Raw genomic sequence first — 12019 nt, forward strand, 5'->3', positions numbered from 1 at the left:
CTTGCACATATGACAAAAATTATTTAGAGGAAAATTTCCATGTCGTACCTTAATAAATTAATGACAGTTTTCCCTTTAAAAATAAACCTTCTAGAAAAATGTTTTATCAATAACTTAACCTACCTTGTATATTCTTCTTGGAGCTTGTTTGGATCACTTACAAAAAACTTCACTCTGAAGTTTAAACTGTGAGGTGATCCTCCTACAGTCAAGAAAAGTTATTTCTAATTAATCAGGGTACCCTGGAAAAATGGCGTAATAATAACATATGAATCAACCAAATACATACATGTACTCACTTTTTAATTGTTTCCTGATAGGTTTGTTTGGATCCAACCACCGCTGGAAAGAGACAAATTTTAACATCAACATTAGAGAAAGAGAAAAAGCACAAATTACAGCCTAACACATCAAATAACTGTTGTGTTTCTAATACTTTTACTGGATCTTTTATGAAAATGCCTTACTGACATACAAAGTCATCTTACTGCTTCTGGAAAGCCACCAAAATTATCAACACCTGCTCTTGTTCTTTCCCTGAGATTAACATCCATTGTCTGTTTCTGACAGTGCTAATCTGATTGTGACTTGGTTCTGTGATTATCACCTGAGCCTGAGAGAGGGCAGAGCTCAATTATGGGGTGTTTAACAATCTTCAGCTGCTCTTTAAACTGATTATCTAAAGTGAGCTAACTATGGCCATACTATATGCAGGCTAATTTACCCAACTCATAATTTGCTTAAACTGGTTCCAGTACTTTTGACTCTGCATTTTGCAGGTCTGAAACATCCAGGGAGTGATCCCATTGGCTCACAGATTCTCTTCAAATTGTCAGCCTGAGCGTCATCTCTAGTAAGTCATTAATTGGTATCTTGGACACCAGAGGCTCAGCACTCAGCCTCCTGGATTAAGGACTTCAGAATAATTTTACTGAGCAGCACCCAATTTTGATCATCTGTATGGAAGAATGCTGCTGTCAGGAAGTACAGACAGATCTTGATGAAAAACAAAACTTCAAATTTCAGAAATAAGTATGGTTCTCTGGAAAGCCCTACAAGTTGTTTAAGCCACTCCTCATCAGCAACCCAGAAGGCTCTGCACATACCAATGGAGTTCAGGTAACTCATAAATTGATCTTTATTATAAATATTATTCAATTCTTCATCCTGCCTTGCAATGCAAGCCTGCAAACCTCAGGAAATGGTTATATGGCCACAGTTTCTATTAAGTGCCAGAGACTTAACCCGGTATAGTAGGTAACTACCTCACATCTATCATAAGGGGTTTTTTTTTGGTTGGTTTTGTTTTGTGGTTGTGTTTTGGATTTGTTTGTTTTGGCTTTATTTTGTTTGAGGTTTTGTTGTTATTGTTGTTTTTCTTGTGAGGGAAGAAGAATCAAGCACACAGAGGTACCTGAGCTATCTGACACATACTATGGATCTGAAGTTAGTTCTGAGTCATTTATTCGTTGGGAATGAATAATGATTAAGACACCCAAATGCTTGTAGTAATTACCTTAAGAGGAATCAAAAAAGACCAGTGCAGCTTAAAGAGACTGATCATTAAAAAAAATAATCCTCACACAGGATCAATTAATTTTTAAAAGACTAAATATAAATATTTAAGAACCGACTCTCTAGACAGGGATACATTAATTTTACGTAAGAATCTTTCAAAACATGGTGAAGGATGCTCAAAAAGACACTCAAATCTTTAAGCAAGGGGTTATTATCCAATCTATCTGATAAATGGACACATCCTTCTATATTTTTTTTGTGGAAAGTACTGTTTGAGATGAGAGTTAACCCAGAAAACCTGGAATAGGAAAGCTTGTGTTTATATTTCCTTCTAGTTGTGAAGATGAATTTGGTATGTACTGGTGTAGTTCAAACCACAGAATATTAACTTTTTTGAACCATATTTAGTAGGTAATATCCATGCTTTCAAGTGATACCACTAGATCCAAATACAAATGGTTATTTTTCATCTGGAAAACAGTAGAGAGTTAAACCACTTAATAATGTAAAGAAGCTGAAATCGTCAGGATTTAGGCAGTACCAGAACTTTATGAATCAAGGTGCTGGTAGCAAGATGTTATCCTATTCACATCCCAGAAAGTCTGAAAGGCAGGGAGATATGGGGAATCAGGAAGTTTCTAACCCCAGTCCCTCAGTCATTTCTGTACTCACAGAAAGAAACAATTACTGTTTCTTACCCCATCTGACAATGACCATGCAATAAATAGACACAATAAACCAAACAGTATCCTTTAAAGTTATTATTTCATAAGCACAGAGCTCAGCATTTTCCTCCAAACTTGTAACTATTAACATTTAGTTTTACTGTAACTACAAGGTGACACTGACCCACTCAAATGACAGCTGGAGAAGATGGCACAATATTGCCATGTCTCCTATTTAATTCCCTTTACAATGCTACAGAGTACAATGATAAAAAGTGATTATGATTCATAAAACTGTGTTTATAAAATGGGTCAACTTACAGGGTTATCAGTAGATTCATCAGCCAACTGTAAACCAAAGTAATCTCTCTCTGTCAAATCGAGATGCTTGAAGACTACATCCAACAGAACTTGTCCCTGATCATGTTTCTGCAGAGAACAATTACATACATTGTTTAGTAGACAAATATATAATCAGACACAAACTTCAGGTAAGCAAAGCACATACATTCCTTCAGATGTACTCTAGCAGCCTAAATTTTAAGTATCACTAAGCATATCCCAGAAGCACTATTTTTAAACAAGCATTATCTCTCTTTTTGAAATACACGTAATGAATAATTATTTTTCTTCATCATTTACTGACAGTACAAATTTCTCACTTCTCAGCTGGTTACCTGATTATTCCTGAAAGCCATTCATTAGCCAAACTGGATATTTAAAAGGAGCATTGAAGAAAAGAAATAAAAAACAACTAGGATGTGACCAAGAACTTGGTATCCTTGTTTGGGTCACTGAATTTAAAAGTACAAGCTTGTACAAGTTATTCTTACTTATTTCATCTAAAAACCTATTCCTGAACCAGCATATTGAAAAAAATTTCCAAAGCTGACTGGCAAAGGCAGCCAATGAAGCTAAGTATCTTACTGAGAGGTGTTATTCAGTAGTGAAAATACTACTTTACAATAAATTAACTAATTCAAATTAACTGAATAACAGCAACACCGTTTTTCAGAGACAAAAATTTTCTACAACAGAGACACATCTAAAAAGTTATATAAAAAATAACCTGTAGCTGTTGGTACCTAGGAATTTCTTACCTAACCTGAAAATACAGACAACACAAATTGAAAGACTTCATGTCTGATTATGATTGGACTCAGTAAATACATCTGGTGAAATACGAAGGGAGTTTCCCAAAGAAGCGAAAGCGTCAGAGCTTCTTGAAGCACAAGAGATGAGGAAAAATTCTGCAAGAATTACTCTCAAACAAAAGAAATTATGAAAGAGATGATTGATACATTTTCCACCCAGATTTTCTATTACTCTGGCACAAAGCAAGCTTCTAATAATTTTCTCAGTGTTAAGTATTATTGATGCTACAATGGATTTCATACGTTCTGCCTTGTTTACTGTAGGCAATATTTTTTTTTTAATTTTAAAACAGTAACCCTGTCATTTCGCTCCCAAATGATCTCACTTATCACTTATAGAGATTATACAAGTTTCCTATTACAAGTGAAGTAACTTAAACAAGTTACTTAAACAAGTGAAGTATACTTAAAAGTGAAGTATATATAATGGAAAGGTCAAAAAAAGCTTTCAAGAATTTCATTAGTATCCATATACAAGTAAAATCTACAGATCACAACCAGACATCAGTTAACATCTAAGAGGATCCTATAGAAACTAATTTTTTTTTCAGCTGAACTTACATTTAAGTAAGCTGTCAAAGCCATTTTTGGGAGTTAAAAGTTCAAAGAAGCTTGGTAATTTACTTCATAACAATAAAAAAAATATAAAATAGTTATAATGAAATTATACTTGAAATGACCCCAGCAGGACAATCATAACCACAGCTCAGAGTATTTAAGTTAAAATTATATACAGCATATATTTCTGGTGCCATATATATATGGCTCATTTAAAGTGATCTAAGAATTGCTCTACTTTGAAGGATTTTTATTTTTTTTTATAAGAGACAAAATTTCTTGATGTTTAACAAAATCAAGAGGCAGTAGGAACACCACTGTTACAAAGTTCACTACTGAAAAATTTACTTTTCAATAACTGAAAGCAAGCGAAGAAAATAAACAGGTCTTAAAGTAAACCATATACAACAGTTTAAATGCATAAGGCAATTTTTATGTGCTATCCAAAAACAGTTACTTTCATGTTTATTACTTAGAAGTTTGATATATTTTGAAACAAACCAGTAATCAGTACAATTTTTTTCACCAAATAAAACTAAGTCTAAAATTACATAGTAACACTAATTGCCTCTTGGCATTTTTACCCATGTAGATTTAAATCAGAACTCAAACTAAGTTTATTATACTATCACAAAACAGGACACAAGTTTATGCTAACATTTACCACAGCTAAGTTACTTCTTCAAACAGCATGCAGGCATTAATTCTGTAGCTTTTTTCCAATCTAAACTTGAGAATTTATACTGTTTCTTAAATATCTGAACAGACGGTTCCTAACAAAAAAGCTTATACTTGTCGATCAGTTTGAATTTAGCAATGCAGAACATTATTTCACGACCGCAAGGAAGGTATTTCTCCTCCAACAGAGCAGCAAATTTGGTAAGAGAAGACTAGTTTCAACATGAAGCATTTGTTTTGATCACAATGTTTTACTCTCAGTGCAAAATAAAGATAAGCATCTAGTAAAACCAGACCTCAATTTAACCCATCTCAGATATTTATGTAACGATGTTGCAGCTTGCCAGAGCAGGTGAAGGTCACAATCCTGCTTGTTGTGAAAGGCCCAAAATATTTGTAATACTATCATAACTACTGAATAGCTGCTATAAATTATGACAACAAGTTTCTACTTTTCCCTTTTTTTTTTACTACAAAAAGCAAAAAAAGTAAATGTGGATTAGCGTTAGATGTGCTTTATTCCTGAAGACAGCATTAAACATTAGTATTTCCACTTAAAATGGGGAATACTACAAAAATACATCAAAAATGGGAACTATATAACCTAAAAGGCAGTAGCTAGATTAAATGCGTATCAAGATTTTTCCTGAACTGGATTATTAGAATGATATGTGAACTTCTTATCAGTCATTGCTGGAGGCTGAATGTCCAACAAATTTTAGCCTTTCAGAACATCAATATATTAACTGCACTTTATGTATTCTCTGTCTTCCAGTGACTACCATCTAGTACCACTAGGTATTTACACATTGATTTCTAATTGCAACATGATTGTTAGCTGTTTACAAACACCCATGTTTAAAAATTTAGGAACACACCTGCAACCCCATAGGTTTAATGACTGTTTACCTACTACCACCACCATCTTTCCAATTTATACTACTGGTATTTTGGCCTTGGTGTTGGTTTACAGAACTGGCAGCATCTAATGAAACCACCAGGAAATACTGCTATCGTGTCAGCCCAAAGAAATTTGGACTTCTAATGGCAGAGGGATGGGATAACAGGTTCTGTTTTTTCCTGGCAGTGGTCAGATCACCCTGCTGCTGCCAGGCCTGTGGAGGCTGCACTGCTCCTTCACTAATGACAAGACTGGAACCTCTCTCAGCTCATGGTAATGCTTGTGCTGCAACTCAAGCAAGCAAGAGTTGCAATTCTGTCTCCTTTTGTGAGCTTTGCAAAGTTAGCTTTTTGTAAAAAAAGTTTTCAAGTACCTTATATTGGTCAGAGAAAAAAGGGAAGCAACACAGTAATGCTGAACATTAAATTTCTGGAAAGTTTCATTTCTAGAATTACAGAGGAGTTGGTGTGGGATTTGTTCAGTTTGGTTTGGTTTCCTTGACAGATTTTTAGGATTTAACCTCCATTAGAGTGTAAATTCATTCATCTGGAGGATAATTCTGCAGTAATAAACAATCCAAACTGGAATATTTGTCCATGGCTAACTCACTAGCCTTATTCACAGAACAGCTTATCCCATCTCCCTTGAATTAGTTCTCCCTCAAGTTTAGCATAAGCTCTGTATCTAATTACTGCCTGTTTTCAGGAAACATAAGTCACTCTGCAAGAAAAAGATAAAATTTGAGGTATTTAAGCAATTCATTAAAACCAATAAAAGGAATTTTATCTTAAAGAAACCAGTTTAAGATAATGCAAATCATCCCAGTTGTGTCATTAACTCAAGTCTGCCTCACTTCTGCCAGCTACCCTTGCTATGAAGGACGTTTTTGGGGGTCAGAGGACTTCTTCACCTGGTAAGCATTTTACAGAAGGGAACTTTTACTCTTCAAACGTGCACAGGTTAGTTTCAACTGATTTCTGCCTGCAACCAAAATAACCTTTGCCCGGCTACAACCCACAGGGATTATTTTACTTGATTTGTTACGCTCTGTACAAGGTAAGGCTTAGCACAAAGAATGCCTGCTTTGCAGATCAGTGAAAAAGGCTGGTTTGAAATGTGAGCTTAGAACAGAACACAAATTATCTAGAGACATTGCCTGTGATCAGGATTTTGCTGTTGAAGAAATTGCATTTGAGTACCTTTTTATTCATACAGCACTGCATACTCCAGATGATTAAGATGTACAGTTATTAGCATACAGAATACCTGTAGTAATCACCAGAAGAAAAAATAACTTGCTAATTTATTTGATGTTATCTTTCTTCCTATTTTGAAAACAGTTCTGTAAATATTTAATGTCAAGTATTGGGCCAATGTAAAACACAGTTACAAACCCTGAAAAACTGTACACCACATAGGTTAAAATGCATTCAATCATAGCAAATACATGCTAACTCTCAATTTTTGAAAAAAATAGATTGAGGCTAAAGCCCAAGGTCAAAATGTTGAGCACCAAGGGACTTTTGTTTTCTAAACTCAGTTTTAATAGAAAAACTTGCAGAATGATCTATATAAGCAGTAAAGCGTGATCCATGCAAGTAAAATATTTAGTACACTGGGGAGGTGGGGAGAATAAATTACATACAGTTTTCTTGGGACAGGTAGAATAGATTTCTGAGGATTTGTAACTGGTGACTCTAGAGAGGCACTAGTGTTCTCTAACAGCAGCAGCTTTGCAACACCTAGATCAAAAAGTAGCGCAACCTCCCATACCTATTGTATGACAACTATTTCTTATTTTAGCCAACCCTTATAAACAAACAAAAAACTGCAGGACAGATATTTTAATGAAAAACTCGTGCACCTGAAAGCAGAGAAGTCAACATTTATAATTTCTCATGCTCTTTTAATGCTTTCTCTTCAACTACATTCTACACATAGTGCTTTTTGGCAGGCAGTATAGACCTGTTACCAAGGATGAGAACGTAAGAGATACAGAAAAGGAGTGGAATATTGTAGAGAAAAAAGGAAAAGCTATCAATCCCAGAAAAGAGATGAGGCTTGATGTTGTTAAATTGAAGTCTTTGATTGCCCCTCCCCCAGCTCCAAAATACCTTAGCTACCCAGAAGTCCTGAAAAGTTAAATAGTTCTTAAGCTAACTACAGAAATCCATTCAGAGAACACCCCAAAACCTTCTACCTCAATCGAAAAGTCTAAAAGAAACAACCACCAAGTCTACATCTAAATCATAAGCCACCCAACACTGGATCCTTCCATGGTTCTGATAGATAACAGAGATTTTACTCCTCTGGTAAACATGCTGCACAGACTCTAACCATCAGAACAGAGAAACGCAGTCACTTGCACAAACCTTCCTTAAAACATTAAAATGTATCAGTATCCCCAGTAAACACTAGATAACAGAATCCAATATAACTCCTGAGCATAACAACTTTTTCAAGTAGTCCAAATAAAACGTGTTCACACAGATTAGAAAACTGATTGTTTCTCCCTCACTTCCCAGCTGAAGCCCCCCAGTATTATTTGATAACAAGTTCCTCCTTCAGACCATTCACCAAAGTTCAATCTTCTCTTGAAAAGCTTTAACAGTCATGACACCTGTAACTTTTAGCATCACATTATTCATCCTTTCTTCATATAACTCCTCAATTCTATAGCTTAAAAAGTAAAAGCTTAATTCTCCTGTTCCAGGACACCCCATAGCTTATTTCCTGCAGAGTTCCAGTTCTTCCCACACTGTAAATATTTTAATGTTTTCTCTTGAAGTCCTTGCCTGATGTGAGGTTTTTTCCCCATAAGAAGTGAAAAGAAATTACTGCCCTTATGTGAACATATGCACAAGATCATTTCCACAATACTACTTTAGCCCATAAAGACAATTACTAGAAATAAATTATGCTTTATATACTCAATATTGAAATAAAGATCTGTTAGTACTATAGAGGATGCCAGAATGACTAAGTTCACAGTGACTTAGTACTTGCATGTACAAGCACGCCTGTCTGAACAGAACTTCCCTTTCTGCTCTGTGTATAACACTATTTTGAAAGTCAAACTTCAGCCATACAAGCCCAGCAAAGGAAAGCCAGCTCAGAGATACCAATTTGCAATAAGTAAACTACTTACATTAACTCTGAAAGCTTGTAAAGTGTTATCCAGGAGAAGAATGTTGCAGACCACCTCTGTGTGCTGCCTGTCTCGTGCCAGCTCAGACGCTCGTACATTGTAGGTTCTGCCAGCAGGCAATCGGAAACGTGCGGTCATTACTGTCCACACACAGGGTCTAAAGCAAAGACAAAAATAAAATGAAAAAAACATCAAAAGCTGCAAATGCAAAAGTGTCACATGCAGAAGACAGGCTGACACACAGCAAGTCCACTGTTAAAATATTCTACCACAGACAAAAGAAAAATTAGAAATTAATTCACAGTTTCAAAGAACAACACAATGTCTTACAAACCACAACACCTTATCCCAAATAATCATTCACTTTCTGTACATTGCCCACTGCCTCCCTATTTCATTCTGTGCGTTTGTTGTTTTGGGTTTAAGACTCAGCACAGCATTTTCACTTCAAAAAACATTGTAATTGCAGGGCATCATAGCTACTAGGCTCCTAGTAGTATTAGAGACAATTAAGTAATTGATCTTGTTGCAAAACAAGAGGAAAAAAATGCCTATACCAGAAAGCTTTAAAGAGAATATGGAGACAGAAAAGTGCAAAGATTTTGATGCCTTATTCTGCAAAGCTTGTGCATTCACTGTGTAGTCATTAGACATATATAGACATATTAGACTAAAATATTAGCACTGCTTTTTGGTTGGTTTTTTATTGTTTGTGTTTTAAATTATACATTCATAAACAAAGGTTTGTAAAACTACTAAATCTTCTGTCTAGGTCGATTTCATTTATGTATTTTGTTTGGATGAACAAACCACTCATTCTCCAAGTAAGGAACTGCAACCAAGAGAAGTCCACATCCTATTTTAAATTCTGATAAATAAAATGTAAGAGTTTAAGTGTGACTTTCACTTTTCAAAACTAAGACTGTAATTATTATCCTGCAATCCCTGTCCAGCAAAGTACTTACATGCACACCTCATGCTATTAGCCCTATCCAATGATAATCATTACTTTAAGTGCTTCTTAAAATCAGGGCCTCTGATTCACTTAATTACACACTCAACAAACTATTTCTACATCCTTTGACAAGGGCGTAAGCAAGCAGTTTCATAACTCAAGTAGAGAATACAGTGAGGCAGAGAAAATTAAAATACCTTTAAAAGTAGTAAATGAAAACATTCTCAAAACTAATTATAAAATGCTTGATTTTTCCTTATTCTGATGACTTTATAAGCTTTTACTTCATATTTTGGAGGGGTAGATGTGCATCTTGATTAAAAAGAACATACACATCCCAGCAGTGATTAGAGAGCTTGCCTGGATCATAAGAGATACCAGTGCTCCAGTATATACAAATGAATAGGGTTAACAAGTGAAACTTCAATCCCCTCCTACAGAGTTCATAGTTTAGATATTTAGGTCTGCATGGAAAAGTGGAGGCCCAAGGTCCAGGTTGCCTGCATCAGGAAAGGCCAGGAATTTGCAGTTTAACCTTCTTCCCACAGCCTTCAGACAACCTCCTAAGCCTAAAAATCCCTGAGGTATTTTCCTTTTGGGGAGTGTGTCTTTAGCTCTTTCAGCATCATCACACATTTCTCACAAGAAAAAAAAAACAACAAAAAAACCAACAACCTCTTTTTGTTGATAATCCATCCTTGCACAATGTTTAAATTTTGACTTAACCATCATTTTCAGATTAACTAGTGCTGGTTTCCTTACAAGACAGCTTTTTTTTTTTTTCTTTTTTACCCCCACTACTCTGGTTTCAGAACTGTGATGCTGTATTCATGCAGAAATATAGCAAGCGTATTTTTGCTTTGCTAAACCAACACGACAACTGAGAAAGGACAAAGAAACCAAATACATAAGCTGCAAGCTAAACTCATTACTTACTCTTAATGCTAAAATAATTAAAAGATGTCAAACATTTAAATATACTAACATGAAAATACTCAACTGACAACTTGTTTCAAAAATTAAAGGCAGAAAAAAACCTCTAGCAGAGGGGAACAGGTAACTGAACCTCCATAGCAGTGATCTGAGCCAACTGTATAACATTTCACAATCAATATTTTATGACTCTTAGACTGTGCCTGTGTGACAATCACCTTAGTAGCCACAATGGCATAAAGACAGGCATCTTTATCAGTGCAGCTACACAACCAGTAACTACAGCCAAGACTTCAGAGTAGTATTTGCCTGTGAGCTGAATTGAAGGTTCCAGAAAACCATGCAATTCGATTAGAAGCAGTTTATCCATACCAACAGAAACAACCCTTTGACAGGCATATTTTACAAGGATTTGCATAAATGACAAATCAACCAAGACAGAGTAAGTGCTAGAGAGTCCTTTCCCACGAATACAAATACCAGTGCACAAAGTAGAACTGTTTAGCTTCCAAATAAGTATCGAAGTCCTCACAAAACAATTTGGTTGTGATCTAGGAGGGTCTAACTCAACAGTTCACAATTTTGCAGCATAACAGACTTGTTAAAGGCCAGAAACCACCATGCTTTAAGGAAATAAAATGGCAAATCTCACCTTTGCCTCCTGTTTTGTCCCCTATTTTTCTCTTATTTCCTGACCAAAACCACCATTCCTTCCTCATCACTGCCTTAAACTAGACAGAAAACTCATGGGTTTCAAACAGAGCAACAAATTCAAAAGAGTGATCCAGGAGAGTATTTGCCCTTGAAATCCTTCAATACCAAGCAACCATTTACCATGTCCTTCAACAGGCCCAGCTTGCAGACCCAGCAAGGTTCTTGCAGTAACACAGTTGATCTTCAAACAGAACCAATGACTACTTGCAATGATTTGATTCTTTTTCAATGTCAATAAAAGTAATGGTCAAATTCAAGAAATTAGGTACTGTATTGGGAGTTTGCTAAAGGAACAAGACCATTTATTTTGGATCAGAACAACAGTTCTCTATCTCACAGACCTCAAGGGTAATGCCTTCTCACTCCCTTTAAGGAAGAAATAAACAGGACATAATTAAAGATGTTTCTTACAGACTGCTACACAGTCTGGAGTTCAGCATAGTCCTGGTGTAGAGCTCATACTCAAACTGTGCTGGATATCAGTACTCATGAACCTTTTCCTCATGGACTGCATGTTGAGAACTTTCAGCTTAAGCCATGGAACCATTATATGCCATGTCCCATATGCAGTATTTAGTAACCTAAACAGCCAGCTTGTATTAGGCAAGTTTCTTCCACAAAACTATGAAGCTTTTGCAACTGCAGAATACAGTTTTATAACTGAGTGTAATAACTGAAGTTCTTAAATACTTCTCCAGATTGGAAATACAACAGCAGAGAACAATGACAAAAGACTATTTTCTGCAAACTACATTTAAAATTATTCTTTCCTCATATGTCAGCAAAAACTTATGA

The 12019-nt window shown here is 35.6% G+C and overlaps 1 protein-coding gene across 3 annotated transcripts in view; it reads right to left on the minus strand.

The window, feature by feature from the left end:
• Positions 1 to 12019, minus strand: part of PTPN4 (protein tyrosine phosphatase non-receptor type 4) — a 109297-nt gene that overhangs the window by 58385 nt on the left and 38893 nt on the right. For all 3 annotated transcript variants that reach the window (XR_003987733.1, XM_030453947.1, XM_030453948.1), the window contains 4 exons: positions 8623 to 8779; positions 2505 to 2612; positions 300 to 342; positions 124 to 202 (listed from right to left, as the gene is read on the minus strand). Coding sequence is in view for 2 of the 3 variants with exons in the window: in XM_030453947.1 (XP_030309807.1) it covers positions 124 to 202; positions 300 to 342; positions 2505 to 2612; positions 8623 to 8760 (368 nt within the window). In the remaining variant the exon portion in view is untranslated. The remainder of the gene's footprint in view (positions 1 to 123; positions 203 to 299; positions 343 to 2504; positions 2613 to 8622; positions 8780 to 12019) is intronic.

The sequence above is a fragment of the Calypte anna genome, chromosome 7 (genome assembly GCF_003957555.1).
Source record: "Calypte anna isolate BGI_N300 chromosome 7, bCalAnn1_v1.p, whole genome shotgun sequence".
NCBI classification, from domain to species: Eukaryota; Metazoa; Chordata; class Aves; order Apodiformes; family Trochilidae; genus Calypte; species Calypte anna.